The 21,480-nt window shown below is 43.4% G+C and overlaps 1 protein-coding gene across 6 annotated transcripts in view; it reads left to right on the top strand.

The window, feature by feature from the left end:
* Nucleotides 1-258: 258 nt before the first annotated feature.
* LOC131237367 (uncharacterized) overlaps nt 259-21,480 on the top strand; it is a 44,297-nt gene continuing 23,075 nt past the window's right edge. For 2 of the 6 annotated variants that reach the window (XR_009167198.1, XR_009167197.1), the window contains exons 1-2: nt 260-468; nt 7,055-7,132. Coding sequence is in view for 1 of the 6 variants with exons in the window: in XM_058235086.1 (XP_058091069.1) it covers nt 370-468; nt 7,055-7,132 (177 nt within the window). In the remaining 5 variants the exon portion in view is untranslated. Of the gene's footprint in view, nt 469-7,054; nt 7,133-21,480 lie in introns of all 6 variants that reach the window. The other 4 variants (XR_009167196.1, XM_058235086.1, XR_009167199.1 and 1 more) reach the window with 3 other exon arrangements.

Genomic DNA, 21,480 nt, shown 5'->3' with positions numbered 1-21,480 from the left:
AATTTTAGGCGTATATCCTAAAATGCTACTAAAAAATTGGATGGACAGTGTGGATGAGACCCATGTTTCACGGTGGCCACTCAAAGCTCCTGCCCGTTCCCAGCTGGATACGGCGCATTAAACACAAGAGTAATCTTTGGTGCTGTCCACTTGAGCATTGGATTTGCATCATTTTTGGGCAAATATATTAAAATAATATGAGAGAAGGAATGGACGGCGTGGTAAACAAATACATCACGGCGGGCCCACACACAGAACCGCCCGTTCGTGGCTAGAGACGGGCGGGCGCTGTAAGCCGTGTTGCGGGCACCGCATTCGATCAACACCCCTGGAGAAGCTCTACTGTCGTTGATTTCTCAGCGGACAGCGATGGAGGGTTGTAGGAGGCGAAGGGGCTATGCATGGGCGATTTCAGCCGGGCTAAATGCCGCTTTGGCTGCGGTTTCTGCCAAGCTCTTCTCTTCTCAGGTACTCTCTCTCTCTCTCTCTCTCTCTCTCTCTCTCTCTCTCTCTCTCTCTGTTTTTTTCCTTCACAATCCCCACATCTGGACCCCATCTCGCCTGCATTTTCTATCTATGCTGATGACGCTGTCGAATCTTCCAACGAGGTCTTGGGTTCTTGCGCAACTTACCTATGGATCGTCGGATGCTCCTGTATTTCCGTTCCTCGTAGGGCAACACTCCTGAAATTGTTTGTGGTGGATCTTTACTCGAGGATGAGCAAGTTCTACTTGTTTTGATCCACTTCTAGGGTAGATCAACCTCCTATTGCAAGAAGAAACACTGTTTTAATGGAAAATCTCAATAATTTCGTATTATTTCATACCTGCTAATATCACAAAGACTCCTACAATTTTTGGAAACTAGCAAAAGAACCCAAAATAATTAATTCTACCGGCAATCATACCCCATCCTAACTGCTCACATGCTAGCTGTCCTTCCCAGATAGGACTTAATTCAAAATCATAATGTTCCACCCTCTTTCAAATGAAACCTGCCCTCAAGATTCAAAAGTTGGGCAAAAGATGGTAGTCTTCCGCGTCGTCTTCCTTCGGAAGTTGGTCTGTTGCACCAAAGCTTTTGTTTTAGCTTCATTACCTTTCTTACATGGTTTTTTTTTTTTTTTTTAAAAAAAAAAAAAAAAAAAACGGATAACTGGAAATTTATTGAAAGAAAGGAAAAGGAACAAAAGAAGGGAGAAGTCTGCTGAGATGGCAGACAACTAACAGCCTAAAAAAAGCATATCAAAGTCTTTTAGCCCGTTAACAATGCCCGCCCATTGAAAGATAAGAAATTTAGCTCTAGACCAAACTTCTTGGACTGAAGCTGATTTGTCATTGAAACATCTGTTGTTTCTTTCCTCCCAAACTGACCACCAGATAGCGAGGATTGCCATTCTCCAAATGCGAGTGATGGACCTTCCTATCTTGATTCCGTGCCAAGCCGAGAGCAAATTGCAGGAAGACATCGGATTACACCAGCTAATTCTGAATCGATAGAAGAATTCAGCCCAGATATGAGAGATGAGAGGGCAATGGACAAGGAGGTGGTCCACTGATTCCTCTTCCTTCATGCAACATAAACAGATGTTGACGATGAACATGCCCCTTTTCTTCAGATTGTCCATCGTAAGAATTCTGTTTTTGCCTGCTAGCCATGCAAAGCATATGTATTTGGGGGGAGCATCGTACTTCCAAATATGTGGAGCAGCTGGGTTCGAAGGAGAATGCGGGGCGGGGGGATAGCTGAGCGTAGAAGGATCGAACCAAGAAAACGCTGCTTTTGTCTCGAGCCCATAAGATCTTATTAGGAGTGGAGGGGTCAGGCACAACTTTGGAGATGAGGAGGAGAAGCTCCGCGTATTCTAAGATCTCTCATTCGTGAAGATTTCTGAAACACTTCACATCCCAGACTACAATGGCGTTAGAGATATAGAAGCAGTTAGCTACCGGAATATTTTTTTTTAGGACTCAAACGATAGATGTTAGGGAATCAGTTCATCAGTAGCTCCTCCCCTATCCACAAGTCTTCCCAGAATCGAATGGAGTGACCGTTACCAAGCTCGAAGCTGATATTGAGGAGGAAGTCCTTTTTGGAGCGTAGCCTTTCCAAATGGGAGAGGCAATATGTGCTGACGAGTCTTTGGTCCACCAACCTCCAGGGGAGCAACCGTATTTACCTTTGATGATGGAATTTCAGAGAGTGCCTCCTTCTGTACCCGGTCTCCAAATCCACTTGCTGAGAAGGGCCTGGTTCATAATCTTCAGGTTCTTGATGCTAGCGCCACCCTCTTTGAAGTGTTTACAAACTTCCTACTAGTCGAGAAGGTGGAACTTCTTCACTCCACATAAAGTCACGTCTCAGCTTATCAATAACCAACAGCACTGGAGAAGGGCATTTGAAGAGGGACAAAAAAAATATATGAGCAAGTTGGACAGAGCTACCTTGATAAGGGTGAGACGACCCCCTATCGAAAGGTATTTGCATTTCCATCTAGCGAGAGATTTCTGGAATTTGGTGATGACTTTGTCCCACATCGATTTCAGGGGAAGTCCGTTAGCAAGAGGGAGACCCACAAAGAAGGAAAAGACGCCGAATGGCAGCCGATGGATTCTACGTATCTGTCAGTTTTTGAATCCGACAGATTAACTCCATAGAGTTTCAATTTGGCCATATTGATTCTCAGACCGGATGCTGCTTCAAAGCATCGCAGAGTTGTGTGCAGATTATCTATGAAAGCTTGGGATGCCGCGGAGTATCGTCAGCGAACTGGATATGCGAAATTTGAGAGGGCACCCTCCGCATCTTAATGCCACAGAGAATACCAGCCTCCCGACCTCTATGCAGCATTTGGGATAGGGCCTCGCCAATGACTAAAAAAAGTAAAGGGGATAGTGGATCACCTTGACGAAGCCCTCTGGAGTTGCTGAAGAATCCGGTGGGAGTGCCATTGAGGAGAACCGAGAAAGGAGCTAAACCAACACAAGCGTTGATCCATCTTCTCCATATAGCTCCAAAACCCATGCGGCGAAGCATATATAGCAGAAAGTCCCACTCCACATGGTCGTATGCTTTTTCTATGTCCAGTTTACAGAAGACTGCCTGTTCGCTGGATTTGTGGCATGAATGAAGAACTTCGTTGGCTATGAGAGCACAATCAACGATCTGTCTGCCCCTGATGAAGGCGTGCTGGTTCGACGATATAAGTTTCCCCAATACTTTAGAGAGGCGAGTGGATAACACCTTCACTAATATCTTATAAGGGCCTCCTATCAGACTGATGGGTCTGAAATCTTAAAAGGAGCTTGCGCCTGGCACCTTGGGGATAAGGGCTATAAAAGACGCACCTTGCCCTCTAGATAATCTACCTTCGTTGTGGAATTCGAACATAAATTCCATAATATCTGCTCGGATGATATCCCAGTAAGATTGGAAAAACGCTATTGGGAATCCATCAGGTCCTGGAGATTTATCTCTTCCCAGCTCATGTACAGCCAATTTCACTTCTTTTTCAGAGAAAGGGGCTTCCAGAGAAATAGCTTCCATCTCATCCAGTGATTGGAACTGGATACTATCAAGGTGCGGTCTGGACCAACCTTCTGAGGAGAGGAGGGATCTGAAGTGTTGAATAGCATGATCAGGTATCTCCTGTTTGTCCTCTATACTGGTGCCATTGACTGTGATGCTAGAAATGACATTAGCACGGGCACGCATGTTTGCAATTTTGTGGAAAAATTGTGTTCTTGTCCCCTTCTGCAATCCATCTCACTCTGGATTTTAGCTTCCATGTTGTTTCATCCTGCAGAGCCCTAGTCGCTAAATCTTGAATTATCTGAATGCGTCTTCCCAGCATAACAAAAGACATCCGGGAGCCCTCAGCGTCCACATCAATTTGCTGGAGTTCCGAAAGAAATTCTGCCGTTTCTGCTTCCTTCTTTCCAAGTTCTTCTACTTTCCATACCTTCAGTTTCCCCTTTAACATTCTAAGTTTGCATAGGAGTTTGTGGCCAGCGAAACCATCAACCTGAAATGAGGGCCACCATTCCGCCATCCGTTGATTGAAACCGTCGATGCCTATCCAAGATGAGTTGAATCGGAAAGGCTTCAGCCCCTAACTTTCGACTTCTAGCCTCAACAGGATCGGGCAGTGATCTGATGTAGTCCTGGGGAAGGCCAGTTGGGAAGCAAACAGAAAGGCCTCCAACTAGTTTGTAGAAAGAAGGAATCTATCAAGTTTAGATTGGGTGGAGTGCGAGCGCCCATTTGACTAGGTGAATCTAGCCCCAGACAAGGGAAGATCAACTAATTCATGAGATTGAATCCAGTCAGAGAAGTCTTCCATGGCTGGAGTGACTCTTCTCTTCCTAGAATGTTCCTCTACGAACCTGATAACGTTGAAGTCTCCAATAATGCAGCACGGACCTGAGAATTGTCTAATTTTAGTAAGCTCAACCCAAAAAGTTGGTCTAACAGAAGACGAGTTAGGACCGTAAACTGAGGCAATTAAGCAACAGAAATTCGAGGACTTATCTTTTAAGGTAACTGAGACAGAAAAGGATCCCACAGAGGAGGAAAGAAGATCCCATTTGGCAGCTTTCCAAGCTAGGATGATGCCACCTGAACTTCCTGAGGCATTGAGGGGGACCCATTTGGCATCCTTCGCTCTCCAAAGGGTGGCTAGAAGACTGTTGTTGAATAGGGAAACCTTAGTTTCCTGGAGACAGATAACATTCAGATCCCGTCTGCCTATAGAGTCTTTGAGCAGGCACCTCTTCTGCTTGGAGCTCACCCCCCTGACGTTCCAAGAGAGAATTCTCATTGGGCCACCAATCTTCCTTGGGAACCCTGTCTTGCTCGCCGCACTCGGGGGGGCTGATAATAAACCTGGGCTCAGTTGCAACCTGTGAAGCTCCCGACTGCCGGTGGACTTGGGGGCATGTTTTGTGGGGGTATGAGGGGAGGGGAGGGGTCTTCCTCTATTTTCGATACATTGGAAGAGGGCGATGTAGTCCTCTGGTCTGTCCCCGAACGTTAGCCCAAGCAATCTACCAACGCAGCCCACCGCATCTCTAATCCATTTTTTCTCTTGGATGGATTGGAAGACTTCTTCTCTACTTGCTTGAACTCCTGGAGTCGAATCTTTACCCTCCTGTTGGAGGCGTGGGAAGTCCACACACATCTGCAAAGGTTTTGCGACTATCACATCAGCTAGCAGGTCTTCTTGGAACAGAGTGATGGGTCCCAGATCCGCCCAGTCACGAGAGTGGGGTATTGAGTTCGGAGGGGAGGAGGGGAGGGATGATTGAGATTGGGATTCAAAGTATCGGCTGTCGAGATCATCTACTCTGGAATCATCGTCGGGCATGGCGTGGGGTGGGTGTATCATTGGAAGGTGGAGGCTGTTGGATTTTAGCAAGGGCTGGGTTATAGCTAAGGGGTGTACGATAAGGTTGTTGGGGAGGGATAAGGTTTTAGGGATAAGAGTGGGAGATTGGGTATTGGGTATGGGGCGGGCTAGCGGACGATGATAGGATGGGGAAATCTGGACCCGATTTGGATCTAGACCCGACGTGTGAGAAGCTACTTGTCGGGTCTCCAAAATTGCAGTTACCAAACGATCAGAAGAAGGGGCCAGGTGTCGAGAGGGAGAGCCTTCATCGCTGGGATATGCAGCCCGTCGACTCCCCGGATATCAAGAACCGTCCGAACGCAGGCGGGAACGAGAGTATCGATGCAAGAGGTGAGGTGGTTGCTCGTGCGACGCCCATGTGGTCTCCTTCGTCAGATGATTAATGGGGAGATGCGCTTCTTGATGTGACGAGGCAGGAGAGTTACCACGCGGTGGCTTCTCCGAATCGAAGGGATGGCTTCTCTCTGATCTATGCGCTGCTTTGTCAGGACGCGACGACGCTTCAATGGCGATTGAGCCACGTGTCTCGTCGACAGTGTGGATGGAAGGTCGATCGACGATGGAGGCAGGAACGTTGACAGAACCGTCGGCCAGTAGTTTGCTGGAGGACGGAACATGTACACCTTCGCTACACTGCGTCTCTGGCGTTTGGAGCGGAGCCGGAGAAGCTTCTTTCGCCTTCCATAAGTCTCCCTATCTAGGGTGGACAGAATTGGGCATTTCTCTCTGAACCGGAAGAAATATTTGCCAGTTGTCTACCTCCACTGTCAAGTGGGGAGGAAGGGGAGATCCCTTCTTCCTTCTCACTCGGACTCTGATAACACCTAACTCCTCCCCGAGCTTCGTCTTCGGGTCCAACTCCAGGAGGGAACCAATACAGGAAACAGCCGAGCTAAAGAACTCGTCATACCAGAGTTCCATGGGAATGCCCCAAATAAGGACCTACATATTCTCCATCCCGAAAATGGAATAATCCTCCCAAAGCATAACTTTAGCGACCGGGCCTTCAAAATGCAAATAACCTGCCATGGATAGCATATCCGGGTTAATCCCCTGGCATACCTTAACCCACAAGTCGTTGAACCCTATAGGTTTGATGATGTAGTTTCCAGGGTGGAAACCGGTGCACTCCTTGATCTAGTCCTTGACTTGTGAGAGTGAAGATTCATCTTTTGTGATAATCACCAACGTCTCCAATAGATCCGCTCTTGCTCGATTGAAAGTCTCCTGGCTTATAGAGAGGGTGTATTTTCTTTCTCCTTCGTTGGTTTCCTCTCCTATGGGCGTGGGAGAGACACCGTCTTCTTTATCAGATTTGGAATGAGAATGAGGTTGATCAATGGGGGACGGTTTTTGGTTGAGGACCGCGTCTCTGAAGGATTGACTGTCCGTACGCCAGGACTGAGAATAGCATAGGACTCATGCCAATGGATTTTAAAACGATTACGTCTCAGCCAATACATAATGAAATTGTTCACCCCCTTAGGGGCCATTTGGAATCATGTAACTTCTGTAAAATGTAAGTTACAGATGGTGTTTGGGGGAGAAAAGTTATAGGTAACTTCCTCTCTACCCGTAACTTTCTTACAAGAAAAGGATCCGAAAATCTGACAGGGAGAATGGTCTTTTTTCAAATTTTCTTAGGAGAATTGCAAGTGCATTGTGGCCATTGAAGGCTCTTTAAGGTTCAGGCGGCCGATAAGTTTACCTGTATTGAAGCCGGTAGGTGGCCTTCTCGCTCCCTCCCCCCTCATCTAGTTCCAAAAGAAATACGCCCTAAAACCCTCTTTTGATTTTTTTCCCATCTTCATCGATTTTTTTTTTTTTCTTAATCTTGCGTTGGGGCTCAAGACGGACGTTGTTTGGCTATGGCGCTGCTATAGCCACATGGCTACTAGTTTGTGCTTTGTGGGGCCCACCATCTTATATGTGTTTTTATCCATGCCATCAATCCATTTTTCCAGATCATTTTAATCCCCAAAAATGAGGCATATCTAAACGTCAGGTGGACCACACCACAGGAAAAGTGTAGTAATTGAATGTCCACAATTAAAAACCTCCTAGGGCCCACTATAATGTTTGTTTCACATCCAACTTGTTGATTAGGTCATAAGGACCCAGATGAAGGGAAAAGCAAATCAGTTTGATCCAAAACTTTCATGGCCCCTAAGAAGTTTTTAATGGTGGGCGTTCAATCAAACATTGTTTCATGTGATGTGGTCCACTTGAGATTTGGATCTTCCTTATTTTTGGGCCCATGCCATAAAATGATCTTAAAAAATGGATGGACGTTGTAGATGAAACACATACATTATGGTGGGGCCCATGGAGCACCGATGCTAGGCACCTAGCTACCCGCAACGCCAAAAGCCAAACCACGATTACTACTTGATGGTTTTTTGTGGGCCTCACCATGATTTGTGTTTTATCTATGCCATCCATCTATTTCAGACTATTATTTTAGGGTATCATGAGGAAGATCCAACTCTCAAGTGGACTACACCATAGGAAACAGTGGTGATATAATGCTTACCAATGAAAACTTTCTGGGGGCCACTGTCCTGTTTATTTCCCATCCAACCTGTTGATTTTGTCACATAGACTTAGATGTAGGGAAAACACAATTTCCAGCTGATGAATACGTGGCCCACTTTTATGTAGGTATTTTGCATACATGGGCCCACTTTTATGGCCCAACTGATTAGTTTAGCATAAAAATTGGCCCAACTATTCATTTAGATGGGCTCAATGAGATGACATATTTTTATTTAAGCTTTTTTACGTGTCAATTTGATGTTTAAATGATTCCTTACTCGAAGCTCTGTTTGGTGTGAATATACAATTTTCTACTTATAATCAGTGTTCGTAATATCGATACTATCAGCCTATATTATTGTTATCGCCTGCCAGCGAGACGAAACACACGCGATAACCCTCGGAAGTTTAGAAAAATACCCCAAATCCAGATATTACACGATATATCGTAGATATCGCACGATGTATCGTCACCCATTATTTTCGGATATCGATAGACGCACTCACGGACGGGACAATTAACCACTTGCTTGAAAAGCTCGAACTGATAGAGCATGGCAAATTAATCCCTTTATCTCATAACCCAGGCCCCAAATCCATGGGTTCGGTCCTCGGCTGAACCCTCCTCGTGGGCCCCAAATCTATGGGTTCCACCCTTTCGTGGGCCCCAAATCCATGGGTTCCGCCCTCCACGAGCCAGTTCCGCCCTATATGAGCCACCCATCTCACACGGGCCCCAAATCCATGGGTTATGCAGGCCACCCATCCTGAGTGTGCCCCTGCACCCCACAGGGCACTCCACTCGAACCCGGTGTGAAAATGCCCCTGCATTAATCACCCCCGATGAGGAGTCTCAAACATGAGACCTCCCACTCTGATACCAATTTGATGTAGGACAATTAACCGCTTGCTCTAAAAGCTCGAACTGATAGAGCATGACAAATTAATCCCCTTATCTCATAGCCCAGGCCCCAAATCCATGGGTTAGGTCCTCAGCCGAATCCTCCTCGTGGACCCCAAATCCATGGGTTCCACCCTCTCGTGGGCTCCAAATCCATGAGTTCCGCCTTACACGAGCCTCTCGTCTCACACAGACCCCAAATCCATGGGTTATTCGGGCCGCCCACCCCGAATGTGCCCTTGCATCCCACAGGGCACCCCACTCGAACCCAGTGTGAAAATGCCCCCACATTAGGGTTGATTGCAGAGGACTCACGAGTCTCACTGTAGCCAACAACCTACAACGACCATAAAAAGCCGATGCGAGGTTGCGAAAATAAATAAATAAATAAATAAATTAGAACAAAAGGAGGAGAAATCGGAGTGTACCTGTAGGCTGTAGCGAAGATTGGCGATCGGAGGTGGGCCATTCCATCAATTGACAAGTAAGTTTGATTTCCCTTTATTCGATGATTTTTCTCTTTATTTTCTTCGATTTCCCTCTTTCTTCGCTGATTGGAGAGTGCATGTGGGGATTTCTTGGAGATTCCGGTGAAAAATCGGGCCGGATTGAGGAACCCCTTCCTTCCGGAACGAGAACCATCGCTGAACCGTTGCGTTCGTGAAGGAGAGGGCTCGTGGAGGAGAAGGACGTGGATTGGGGAAAACCGGAAATCGGATTGCGTACGCTCTTATCGTACTGAGTAAACTTAGTTGGGCACACCTTGAATGTATGTGGTCTATCCACGCCGTCCATCCGTTTTTCCATCAAATTTAAGGGGTTGATCCCAAAATTTAGGCATATTCAAATAACAAGTGGATCATACCACAAGAAACAGTGGGGATACTGATTTCCACCGTTGAAACCTTTCTTGGCCCTACAGTGATGTTTATTGGTCATCCAAACTGTTAATAAGATCATACAGACGTGGATGAAGGGAAAATACGAATATAAGCTTGATCCAAGACTTTTGTGGCCCTCAAGAAATTTTCAACGGTAGATGTTCAATTCAACTGTTTTCTATGGTGTGGCCCATTTGAACATTGTATATGTTTAATTTTTGGGCTAAAGCCCTAAAATTATCTGGTAAAATGGATGGACAGAGCAGATAAAATACATAAATCATGGCGGACCTCACAGAGTTTACTCAGTATGCTAAGCGTAGTGAGTTACTACACAATCGGCATTCACTTATGTGATTTCACCAAGTTCTGTGGGTCCCACGGTAATGTATGTGTTGTATCCACACCGTCATTTCATTTGGAAATATTATTTTAGGACATGACACAAACAATGAAGCAGATCTAAATCTGTAGTGGACCCCGCCACGGAAAAGTGGAGAGAGTGACACCCACCGTTAGGGTTTGGTATGGTCCATCTGAGATTTGGATCTTCTTATGGTTTGGTATCACGTCCTAAAATGGGATGGAAAAACAGATGGATGGCATGGATATATAAAAAATACTTCAAGATGGACCCCACATGGTTAGGGTAATGCCCAGTGAGTTGTTCTCGAGGTAACAACTAATCCGCTCTCAGTCCGTTGTACACGGACGAGCGATGTGAGTGTAACCTTGACCGTGGGCCCCACCATGATGTATGCGTTGTATCTACACCATCCATCCATTTGTATAGATCATTTTAGTGCATCAGCCGAAGAACGATGCTAATCCAAAGCTCAAGTGGACCCCACCACAGAAAACAACGAGGACAATCCGCCCACCATTGATCATAATGTTTATTTGTCATCTAATATGTTCATAAGTCCAGGAAGATATGGTCGAAGGGAAAACACAAATATCATCTTGATCAAAAACTCGTGGCCCTCAAGAAGTTTTTAATGGTGGGCGTCACTCTCTCCACTCTTTTGTGGTGGGGTCCACTCGAGCTCTGGATCTGACTCATTTTTTGGCTCATGCCCTAAAATGATCTCTTCAAATGGATGGACGGTGTGGATACAAAAAATACATCATGGTGGGACCCCCACATAACTTGGTGACGTCACTTGTGCCCGTCAATGAGGGGCGTGAATTAGGTACTACCCCCGCCTGTTCCAAGCTCAGGACAAGCAGAGGCTCCGAGGGCCACTGAGGGGCCACTGTCATGTATGAATTTTATCCACACCGTTCATCTATTTTTTCATATAATTTTGAAATACTGGACCGAAAATAAGATAGATCCAAGGTTCAAGTGGACCACACCACTGGAAGAAGCGGTGCTAAGGACACCCACCATTGAAACCTTGTTAGGGTCCACCATGTCATTTATTTTCCATCCGACCTGTTGATATGGTCATATACACCTGTATGAAGTGAAAAGACAAATATCATCTTGATCCAAAACTTCTGTAGTCCCTGAGAATTTTTCAATGGTAGGAATTTAATCCCCATTGTGTGGTCCATTTTAACTTTTAATCTTCTTGGATAGACGGTGTGGATAATATTCATACATCATAGTGGCCCCTCAGTGGCCCTCGAAGCCTCCGCCTGTCCCAAGCTCAGAACAAGCGGGGGTAGTACCTGATCTGCGCCCATCAACGAGAAGTTTATTTCGAAATAGGATTGCGTACTGAGTTACTCAGTACGCAGTTGGGCCTACTATGAATGTATGTGGGTTATACACGCCGTCCATCCATTTTTCCAAATCATTTTAACTGTTGATTCCAAAGTAGAAGTATGCCCACAGCTCTCCAAAACACAAAACACTTGGCACAGATGATGTGTTATGTAGCATTTACCTCTATCCAGCCATCGAAAATCATGTTCCCTACTTTCAGTGGGACCATTTACTAAAATCGTTTCCACCATGGAATTCTATTCATTTATTCAAGGCCATCAAACGGACACTTAAAAAGAAAATAGTCAGGGGACAGTTCCAGTACCAAAATCGCCTTTGGGAGTATCCATTTATTCAAGGCCATCAAACGGACACTTAACAAAGTAAATGGTCGGTTGACGAAATTCATCATCATGCTCGTTCATTGGATGATTAGGATGAGTCCAGATATACGACAGATACCTCATCTATGGTGGGTCCACACTTGTAGGGGTTGGATTGAGGTGCGTGATTGCCATGTGCACGGTGGTATTTGCACCAACCTGAGCAGCTGTGGAAGCGAATTGTGTACTGAGTAAACTCCATGGGCCCACCATAAATATATGTCTTATACATGCCGTAAATCCATTTTAACAGATCAATTTTGGACTTATGAAAAGTAATGGTTTGGATCTAGAATCGGTGAATTTCTTGGGGCATGTTCTATCTGCTGTCAGGGCCCATCAAATTAACGCAATGGATGGTCTTAAATTTGGTGGGAAATTGGGTTTTCTTTAGGCAAAATCCAACCATTGTATGGACTAATGAAATTATTTGTGTGGATCTTAAATCGAGCATCATCCATCCTATTGTTTAGACCCATGGTTCAATGATCCAGAACATTCTGCATTTATGCCTCACTTAACTCTCTATGTGTGCATCATCCATGTTCGGGGTATCTGGCACACTTTACATGTGGGATGATGTTGCATGCATGAACAACTATACGTGTGGCAAAGATAACTATACCTGTTGATAATGTCGCAAAGATTTGGATGAGACCACACACGAGACTAAGATTTTGGTGTCTTATTATATATTGCATGTGTTTTTGTCTTTAATTGCTTATTGCCAATTGGATGGTGCTCTATGGCCCCACCATGATGTATGTGTTTTATCCACCCCATCCATCTATTTTCCATGAGTGACATGGATAATTCTCATTTTTTGGACCATTCCTTAAAATAATCTGACAAAATGGATGGGTGGCATGGATATACAACACATGCACCAAGGTGGGCCCTAACAAATATTAACATAATATTCTTTTATAGATAAAATATGTCGGGAGGATGAGAAGGGAGACAACCTGATATAGAGTGGAGGTACGGTCAACCCACTCCCGATAATCGATTCGGGAGTATTTGTAATTTATGTGGCCATGTATCGAGGAGTGGTGGGGTAACCCGCTTAAAGGAGCATTTAGCGGGAGGGTATCGCAATGTTGTGGATTGCCCTAAGTGCTCACAAGATGTGCAAGAAAAGATGAGGGCCATATTGAAAAAAAATTGTGAAGATAAAAGATGAACGACATGCACAGGAGAGGGAGATTAGTGAGGAGTTGGGGCGGCCACCATATGTAGGTGAGGAGGATGTAGTGGATCTCCGATGGCGATGATGATCCCGAATATAGACACGCAGTTCAAGAGTCCATGCGGGATTAATGGGCAGTGTTTCAAATAGTGCCTGTAGCGTATGCTACGTAGCGTAATGTGGCCGTAGCGCTACGTAGCGTCCCAAATAATGTAAATCCTCGGTAGTGTATGCTACAGTTACATAGCGCGTAGCGTAAGCTACAATGTATTTTTTTTACTATTTTAGTTTTTTATTATTTTTTCACGTTTTCTTTGTTTCTAATGTTGAGGAATGTGACACATGTATTGTACTTGATACTTTTAACCCATGGGATTTTTATTTCTTTTCATAATTGTGACTTGTGGTTTCAATTAGATATTATTAATTAAAGTGGTTTGCTTAGAAAGGTGTTGATGTGATAATTATTTGATTTGGCTTGTATATGTGGATTGGCTTTTGATAAATGATAACTAATAACTTTTTAAAACATGTTTATAATTGACAAAATGAATCATCTTTTAGGCATTTTTATATTTTTTCCTTTTTTTTCACTATTTATTATATTTGTCCTATTTTTAAATTAAAAAATAGAAGTATCGTGTAGCCTACACGCTACGTATATAAGCTACACGCTATAGAGGGCTGAGCGCTACGCATTACGCTACCGCTATTTAAAACACTGTTAGTGGGAGAGGGATCAAGATAGGAGGTGGGACACGAGTAGACCCGTATTTAAGGGGTTTATCCATAAGCATGGTGGGGGGAGTGGAGCAGGTGAGAGTGTTAGGGGTGGACCAGGGGAGGGTAGTAGGAGGGGAGGATTATGGGGCATGGGTAGGAGTAGTAGCGTGCAGGTGCCGGATCTACCTTCAGATCCAAGGATGTAAAAAGAGGCAGGATGGACACAAAAGAAAATAAATGCGATGTTTAGTGGAGGGGATGTGAGGAAGAAAGTTGGAAAGTTTATAGCGAAGTTTTTTATATAAAATAATCCCACGAATGCCGCAGCATGCCCGCACTTCCAAGGATGTAAAAAGAGGCAGGATGGACACAAAAGAAAATAAATGCGATGTTTAGTGGAGGGGATGTGAGGAAGAAAGTTGGAAAGTTTATAGCGAAGTTTTTTATATACGTGTGTGACGGTTGGACCGGACCGACAAAGATGTCAGTCATAAATTTTATGGTCTATACCAAGGGATGGGCGGTGTTCCTAAAGTCTATTAATGCGAGTAATAAGATTAAAGATTCTAACTACATTTACAAACTAATGCGCAATGTCATGCAAGATGTTGGGAGGAGAAACATTGTGCAGTTTGTTACGGACAATGGGAGTGCATTTGTCAAGGCGGGGAAAGATATTCAAAACAAGTATCATATGTATTGGACCCCCTGCGCAGCCCATTGCATCGATCTTATGCTGTAGGCGATCGGGGATGGATCGTTGGTGAAGACCGTAATTACTAATGTATGGCTCATCACAAACTTCATATACAACCACACCTGGTTATGAGCTACGATGCGCGAGAGGTGTGGTGGGGATATAGTGCTCCCCGGGGCAACGCTGTTTGCCACAAATTATATCGCCTTAAGTAGCCTTCTCAAACACAGACGGGTTACGAGAGCTTTTCACCTCTCATGATTATGAAGAATGGAAAAAAAAGGTTGTCGAAAGTAACCTATAGAATCGAGGAGCTAGTGCTGGGAAATTCATTCTGGGATTGCGTGCGTGGTGTAGTGGGTATTCTAGAGCCCATTTATATGGTGTTGAGGATGGTGGACAATGAGACAAATCCGTCGATGGGGTTGTTGTATCCGCCCATACAGCTGATGAAAGAGGCCATCATGGTTAGAACTCCCAATGCATATAAGTGGGTGCATGCAATAATAGACGACCGTTGGGAAATGAAGCTTTCTCACCCACTACATTAGGCTGGTAAGTACATATGGATTTTTTTTGCTATATGCAATAATAAACGAGGGTTGTACTAATGTGTATATGTTGGTTTTCAGCGTATTTCCTGAATCCCAAATACCACTATAGTCGGAATCTCTTCGAAGATAATTCATTAAAGAGGGTTGTACATGAGGTGTACGATCACTTATTCCCCGATTGTCCGAGGAAAGGCACCTTCAGTAGTGAGGTAAATATGTTCCAGACTTACATTCTCTTTATCTTCATCTCAACCATTCAATACTTATCCTAGTTGTTATACGCCATCAATAGATTGTTAGATTCTGCGACGCGGTTGGAATGTTTGGGTGCCACCCAGCGGCGAAGTCAAGGAACACCATAATGGCATGTGAGTTACTGTGGTAAACTTAACTTTTATATTATTTTGGAAAATCTAAAATAATGAAAGAATCTCATAATATGCAGGCGAATGGTGGTCCATGTACGGGACTGATTACGAGGTTTTACAACGACTGGCTATCCGTGTGCTTGCACAGACGTTGTCCTTGTTACCCTGTGAAAGGAATTGGAGTACATTCTCCCTCATCCACAAATAAACGTAATAGACTAGGGTATGAGAAGCTTCAGAAGGTAGTGTATTGTCACTACAATATAAAGTTATGAGAGATGCTACTTCGCGCGGAAGGAAGAAGAAAAGCGCAGGAAGACCCACTGGACCTGATAACGGTTGAACATCATGTATATGTTGAGGATGAGGAGGATGACCCAATTTACTAGTGGGTTAGGTCAGATGACTTGGATACCTTGGATGAATGACCAGAGCCACATGTTGCAGCGGAAGCAGAGACACAAGGGATTGATGTTGACGCACATGTGGAGTAGCAGAGGTCTCCTGATGGGGCATTCAACCCATTGACAACGAGTCCGGAGGGCAGCTCGCGACAGTCACTATCACGAGGGACATGTAGCAGGGAGACATTGTCTGACACCCAGATTGAGTCAAAGAGTGATGCAGGGAATAAGTCCGATGATAATGATGGCAACAATAAAGGTGACGATGACTCTGATGACAGTAAGGATGATGACGATAATGATGGTAACGGGGATGGTAGCGGCGCGGGTCGGAGTCGGGATAAAAGGCCTCTTAGCCCTTTCACCGAGAAGGAGAATTTCGATCATTCCACGTAGGACCCTGACCATAGTTCTCATTCAGGAGAACCACGACCCCGTCTTATTTATAATAAGACATACACGCGTCAAAAGCTACTGCAGAAAAAGCAGACTCATAAACTTTCAAATTTTGAGGAGCTGCTAGCAAAATGCATGAGGGACATAAGTGTTTGTGGCAGGTGAGGTGGCTCTAGATTTGGATCATGAACGAGGGAGAGGAGCTCGAGTTACAGGCCACAACATGAATCTGGATCACAAACACAGTAGAGTAGCTCGAGTTCTGTGCCACAGTAACCTAGTGGATATGCGACGTGTGACTCCATCAGTTATGACACATCATTTTTCAACCATGGTCAGGAATTCACTTCTGCATATGAGCAGGGATATGAGCAGCAGTATGAATATGGCCAACAATATGGATACCAAGGAGCTTCATATGTGCCCTGCCCAAATCTATATCAATTACAGACTGTGACGATTACGTAGTACCCACGAATGGGCGTATTGATTCAGTTCGGAGAGGATGAGTACCAGCGTTATGTCAGGAATTATCTTAACTGATACCACTCTACTATGACCTGGGCACAATATTGTCGATTTGTGGAGTAGCAGTATTATGCCCAGCCCCGTCGAGATGAAGATGATGATTACGAGCCACCGCGCAACTCTGTGGGTTTAGAGCACAACCAGTCCCCATCATTGATATGTATATTTCTCAATTTTTACTTCTTCAGTTCTTCTTTTGCTTTTCAATGAATTGGTTGTGTTTTCATACATGACTATGATATATTTATAAATATCATGCATTCAATTTAAATATAGTTGCATTAGTTCAGTTAAACATTGCATAGCTTAGGACCCTATACAAAGGAAATTTATTATGTGCATCTTTTTTTTTTTTGGAAATGTTATGATTTAAAAGTTTGTATTAAGGGCTTTTTTAACAATCTCCAAAGTTTCATTAAAAGATTCAACCATTTCCCCAATTTTTCCCCATGTTTCCCAAAAAGTGCGATAAATTATGCGATACAAACAATATATCCCGTGCGATCACCGATACGTATCTGTATCCCAAGGGTGAGATACATAGTGCGATACCGATATTTCGAACGCTGCTTATAACTAAGTTACAGTTACCCAAACACAAAAACTAAGTTACCTATAAGTAAGTTACAACTTACATCCAAGCATGATTATCTATAACGTACACCTTACAACTTACAAAACTTACAGGCATCCAAACACAGCCTTATGCGATATGGGGTGAATTAGTCCTCTATGAGAAACATGGACGTTATCTGCTATGCGCTAATACACCATAAAGGGCCCATTTTGAAATTTTTTTTTTTCCCACCTTATCTGTCATTTTTCCACTTCTTTCTTCATTTCAACCATTGAGGAAGCTTAAAAACTAATTTTATACCAGATCCCGGCCTATTTTGAGGATCAAAACACAATTTGAGCAGAATTCAATGAATTAAAGTGGAGTGGACAATTTTGGGAAATATCGTGAGGGTAAACCATTACTTCTTATCATTTTTCCAACCTTTTTGTGGTATTCATATGTAATGAGCCCTAATCCACCAAATCATACTTGATTTGTTGTTTGGCTAGGGCCTATTTGCTCAACTTTTAGTAGGTCAAGCTAACGCTACTCGACAAACAACACTCTTACCAAAGAAAGGCCCCCCCCCCCCCCAAAAAAAAAAAAAAGAAAAAAGAAAAAAAAGGAATGCATGGTTGGGATGCTCACATTTTTAGAATTTTACTTATAGTTTTTTATTTTTTAAAAAAGAAAACAGAAAAAGATTGTTACAAGGCCATGTTATTTACTACCTTGGTTCATGCTGAAGAACTCCATTCACCAAGGGTAAACTTGGGTGCACTCCAAGTCTGTTTCCAACATGCTTTTTAAGAAGAATAACATGAAATGATGGGAGTAACTTTGATCTGATGGAAGATCCAACTTATATACCACTGGTCGAATACGATGAATAACTTGAAATGGCTGATAATGTTACAGTATGAGGTTATGAGTGGAAATTATGGCTAATGTCACAGAAATATAAGCAATTGGTCACAAAAGATCTAATTTTATCCCATCTATTCACAATGGGAAGGCAGTGTTATTCGGAAGGAGGAGATTTGTAGCTGTCCTGAATTTTTTTCATGGGACCTTTTCCTGAAGAATTCCCTAGAGGCCTTTTATTGGTGGATCAAATTCGACTTTATCCCTACTCCTCACTCCAAGGAGAGATGGCCTTCTTTGAAGAGGAAGTGTTTGCAGATATCTTGAATGTGTGTGGATCATGCCCAGAGCCGATGGATTCCCATTGGAGTTTTATAAAATCTGCTGGAGATGGTAAGATATGGCTTGATGGCAGTGCTTGCGGAATTCCACGAAAAGGATTCTGGCCCCAGGCATGTGACACTGTACTAGTAACCTAGTTTTAAAACCTTTCAAAAAAAATTCTTGTCCCAAAGAGGGTGTCGAGTGGGTTGAAGATTACAGATCAATCAACCTTATTACAAGTGTCTAGAAGATTGTGACAAAAGTGTTGGTGTGGAGGTTGAGAAATGTGACGGGGAGCATTGCAATATTAGAGCGCCTTCATTCTCGAGAAGTCTATTAAGGATGGGCAATTTACTGAAAATGGAATTATTTATGAATGTATCAAAAGTGAGCATAGAGGCTTCTTGTTTAAGGTTGACATGGAAAGGGCTTGTGACTTTCTCAACTGGAAATTTCTTATCTACTTGCTTGGGAGAATGGGTTTTGATAGCAGATGGCAGGGTTGGATCAAATACCATATCCCCTCCACATGGTTTTCTGTTCTTAATAACTGTACCCCGAAAGGATTTTTCACGGGAGGTCACGTGTGAGGCAGGGGGACTATGTCTTCCTTCTTTTCCATTATCACAGAGTCTTCATCGAGAATGCTCCAAGGAACAATCTCATTAGTCGGTTGGGAGTGGGAAACGTCAATATTACCCGTGTTCTATATGTAGATTATATTCTCCCATTTGGGGATCACACAATCGGTGATGCTCAGATGTTCTATGATATTCTTCTGTGAATTGAAGTGGTCTGGTTTAACAGTCAATCTAGTCAAAAGTAACATCTCCGGGATCGATTTGGATGGTGATTATGCATTCACATCATGAGGGAGATTGGCTGTGGGTGGCAGAATTTCCTATTAAGTACCTAGATTTCCTGTTATCTCCTGGTAACATTGGCTCCACAGCTTGGGATGAAGTGATTAAGAAGTTCGAACAAAGATTGGCTTCATGGAATTGGATCTCTTTGTCTAGACTCTAGAGAGCCATCTTTTGGACCTAGCTTCTTTATCGAAGGGAGACAATGCTATTCTCGGTGTGTGTGTGTGTGTGTGTGTGTGTCTCAGGAAATGGTACTATGAGGTCAACCTCATGGGAACTTTCCATGAGGTCGAGCTGTGTGAGCCCCACCGTGATGTGTGTCGAACATCTACTCCATCGGTTAGATGCACCATTCCATGTTGGGCCACGGGCTTAAAAATCGAGTGAATCCATGACTTGGGTGGGCCACACCACATACAACAGTTGAGAGGGGTTACCTTCCCATTAAAACATTCATAATCATTTATTGGGCCCACAAAGATGTGGTTCACAAATCCAGCCCATCCATTGTGTGTGTCCCACTTGGATGAGGGTTCGAATCAAGTTTCAGCCGCATCCAAAACTCAGGTGGGCCCCACCAAGTGTTGTCATGTGCGATCGCACATTCGCATATGCGCATACTCAAGCCCAAATCGCACATGCGTCAGTGGCATATGCAATCACTGCACATGTGATCACATATGTCACATGTGCGAGTATATGCGATCCCATATGCGATGTATGCAATCGCATACAGCATATGCGATCACATACTGGCCAACGGTAATATTTCTGACCGCTTTTTTATTGGTTTTTTTTTTTTTTTTTTTTTTTTTTAAATCAGGATTTTTTTTCTCTATAAAAATGGATTCTAAGCACTCCTACATGCATTCTAAGCTCAAACTCTCTCTCTATTCTTTATTTTGCTCTCTTACATTCTTTCTTACATATTTCTAAGCACTCTACATCCACTCCTCTCCATCCATATTCCATATTTCTTTCAACTTTCAAGAATCAAGAATCAAGATTGAGATTGAAGTTTCAGTCAAGGGAGGGTACATACATGATACATCCACATTCAAGAATCAAGGAGATTCAAGACTCTTCAAGAGACATTACTACATCTACAAGACAACCAAGCTCTCCATCCATTGAATTGAACTCTCTTTCTACTTTCTAGTTCAATCAAGGGAACATACACCACTCTCTTTGTCTATCTCCCTTTCTATCTCATTTTCTCTTAGAGTTTCATAATATCCAAGTTCTAAGTTTTCTAAGTTCCAACAACTTCTATTATTTTTAATTTTTTTTTAGTTTGTTTGTTACTTTGTTACAACTTACAAGTTACAAGTACAACAAGAATTCAAGATCAATACTCAAGTCAAGGGCCAAAGGTGAAGAGAAGACAACTTAGACAAGAAGTGACGATTGAAGAATTTGGAAGTTGGAACTTCTTTTAAATTTGTAATTTTAATTTTGTTTGTGTGTAAATCTCTCTCTCTCTCCCTCTGTTTTCTACAAGTGTAACTCAACTCTCTCTCTCTCTTTCTCATTTTCTTTTCCCTCTTCTTCTCCCATTCTACAAGTGTAACTCAACTTTCTCTCTCCATCTCCTTTTCTTTTCCCTCTCCTTTTTTACTAGACTACTACTAGTCTACTATACTACTAGTGCAAAGTGTGTAAGTGTGTGTGTGTAACTCTCTCTCTCTCTCTCTCTCTCTCTCTCCTCCTCCCCCCCCCCCCCAAGTCCCATCTCTCTAGGCTCTTTACTCTTAAATCTTAGTCTCTTACTTTACTTTACTTTTTAGTTTACTTTCTAGTTTCTAGTTACTTTTTGGTACTAGGCTACTAGCAATCAATAATACACACACCACCATTATAATATCTTCTTCCAATCTTCCTCTTTGAAACCCAAGTCGAATGACCCGGGTTAGAAGTATGGGCACTACCGTAGTGCTACGGAATATACTTACATAGCATGTGACTTATGTAAGTATGTGAGTTCCGATGGCATTGCAAGGCACAAGCAACACCTTACACATTTGCCAAGGTCAAATGCAAACGCATGCGACAAAATTACTCCAAAAATCCGAAGGGAGATCGTGGAGTATATGGAAAAACAATTAAGAAAGGGATGCGATAGTGCCCTACGTCAGGAGGAATATCTGGAACAAGATGCATTTGAAGATATAAATATAGTTAATG

The sequence above is a fragment of the Magnolia sinica genome, chromosome 2 (assembly GCF_029962835.1).
Source record: "Magnolia sinica isolate HGM2019 chromosome 2, MsV1, whole genome shotgun sequence".
Lineage (NCBI taxonomy): Eukaryota > Viridiplantae > Streptophyta > Magnoliopsida > Magnoliales > Magnoliaceae > Magnolia > Magnolia sinica.
Note: the sequence above shows the minus strand (reverse complement) of the source record. Positions and strands in the feature narration are given on the sequence as shown.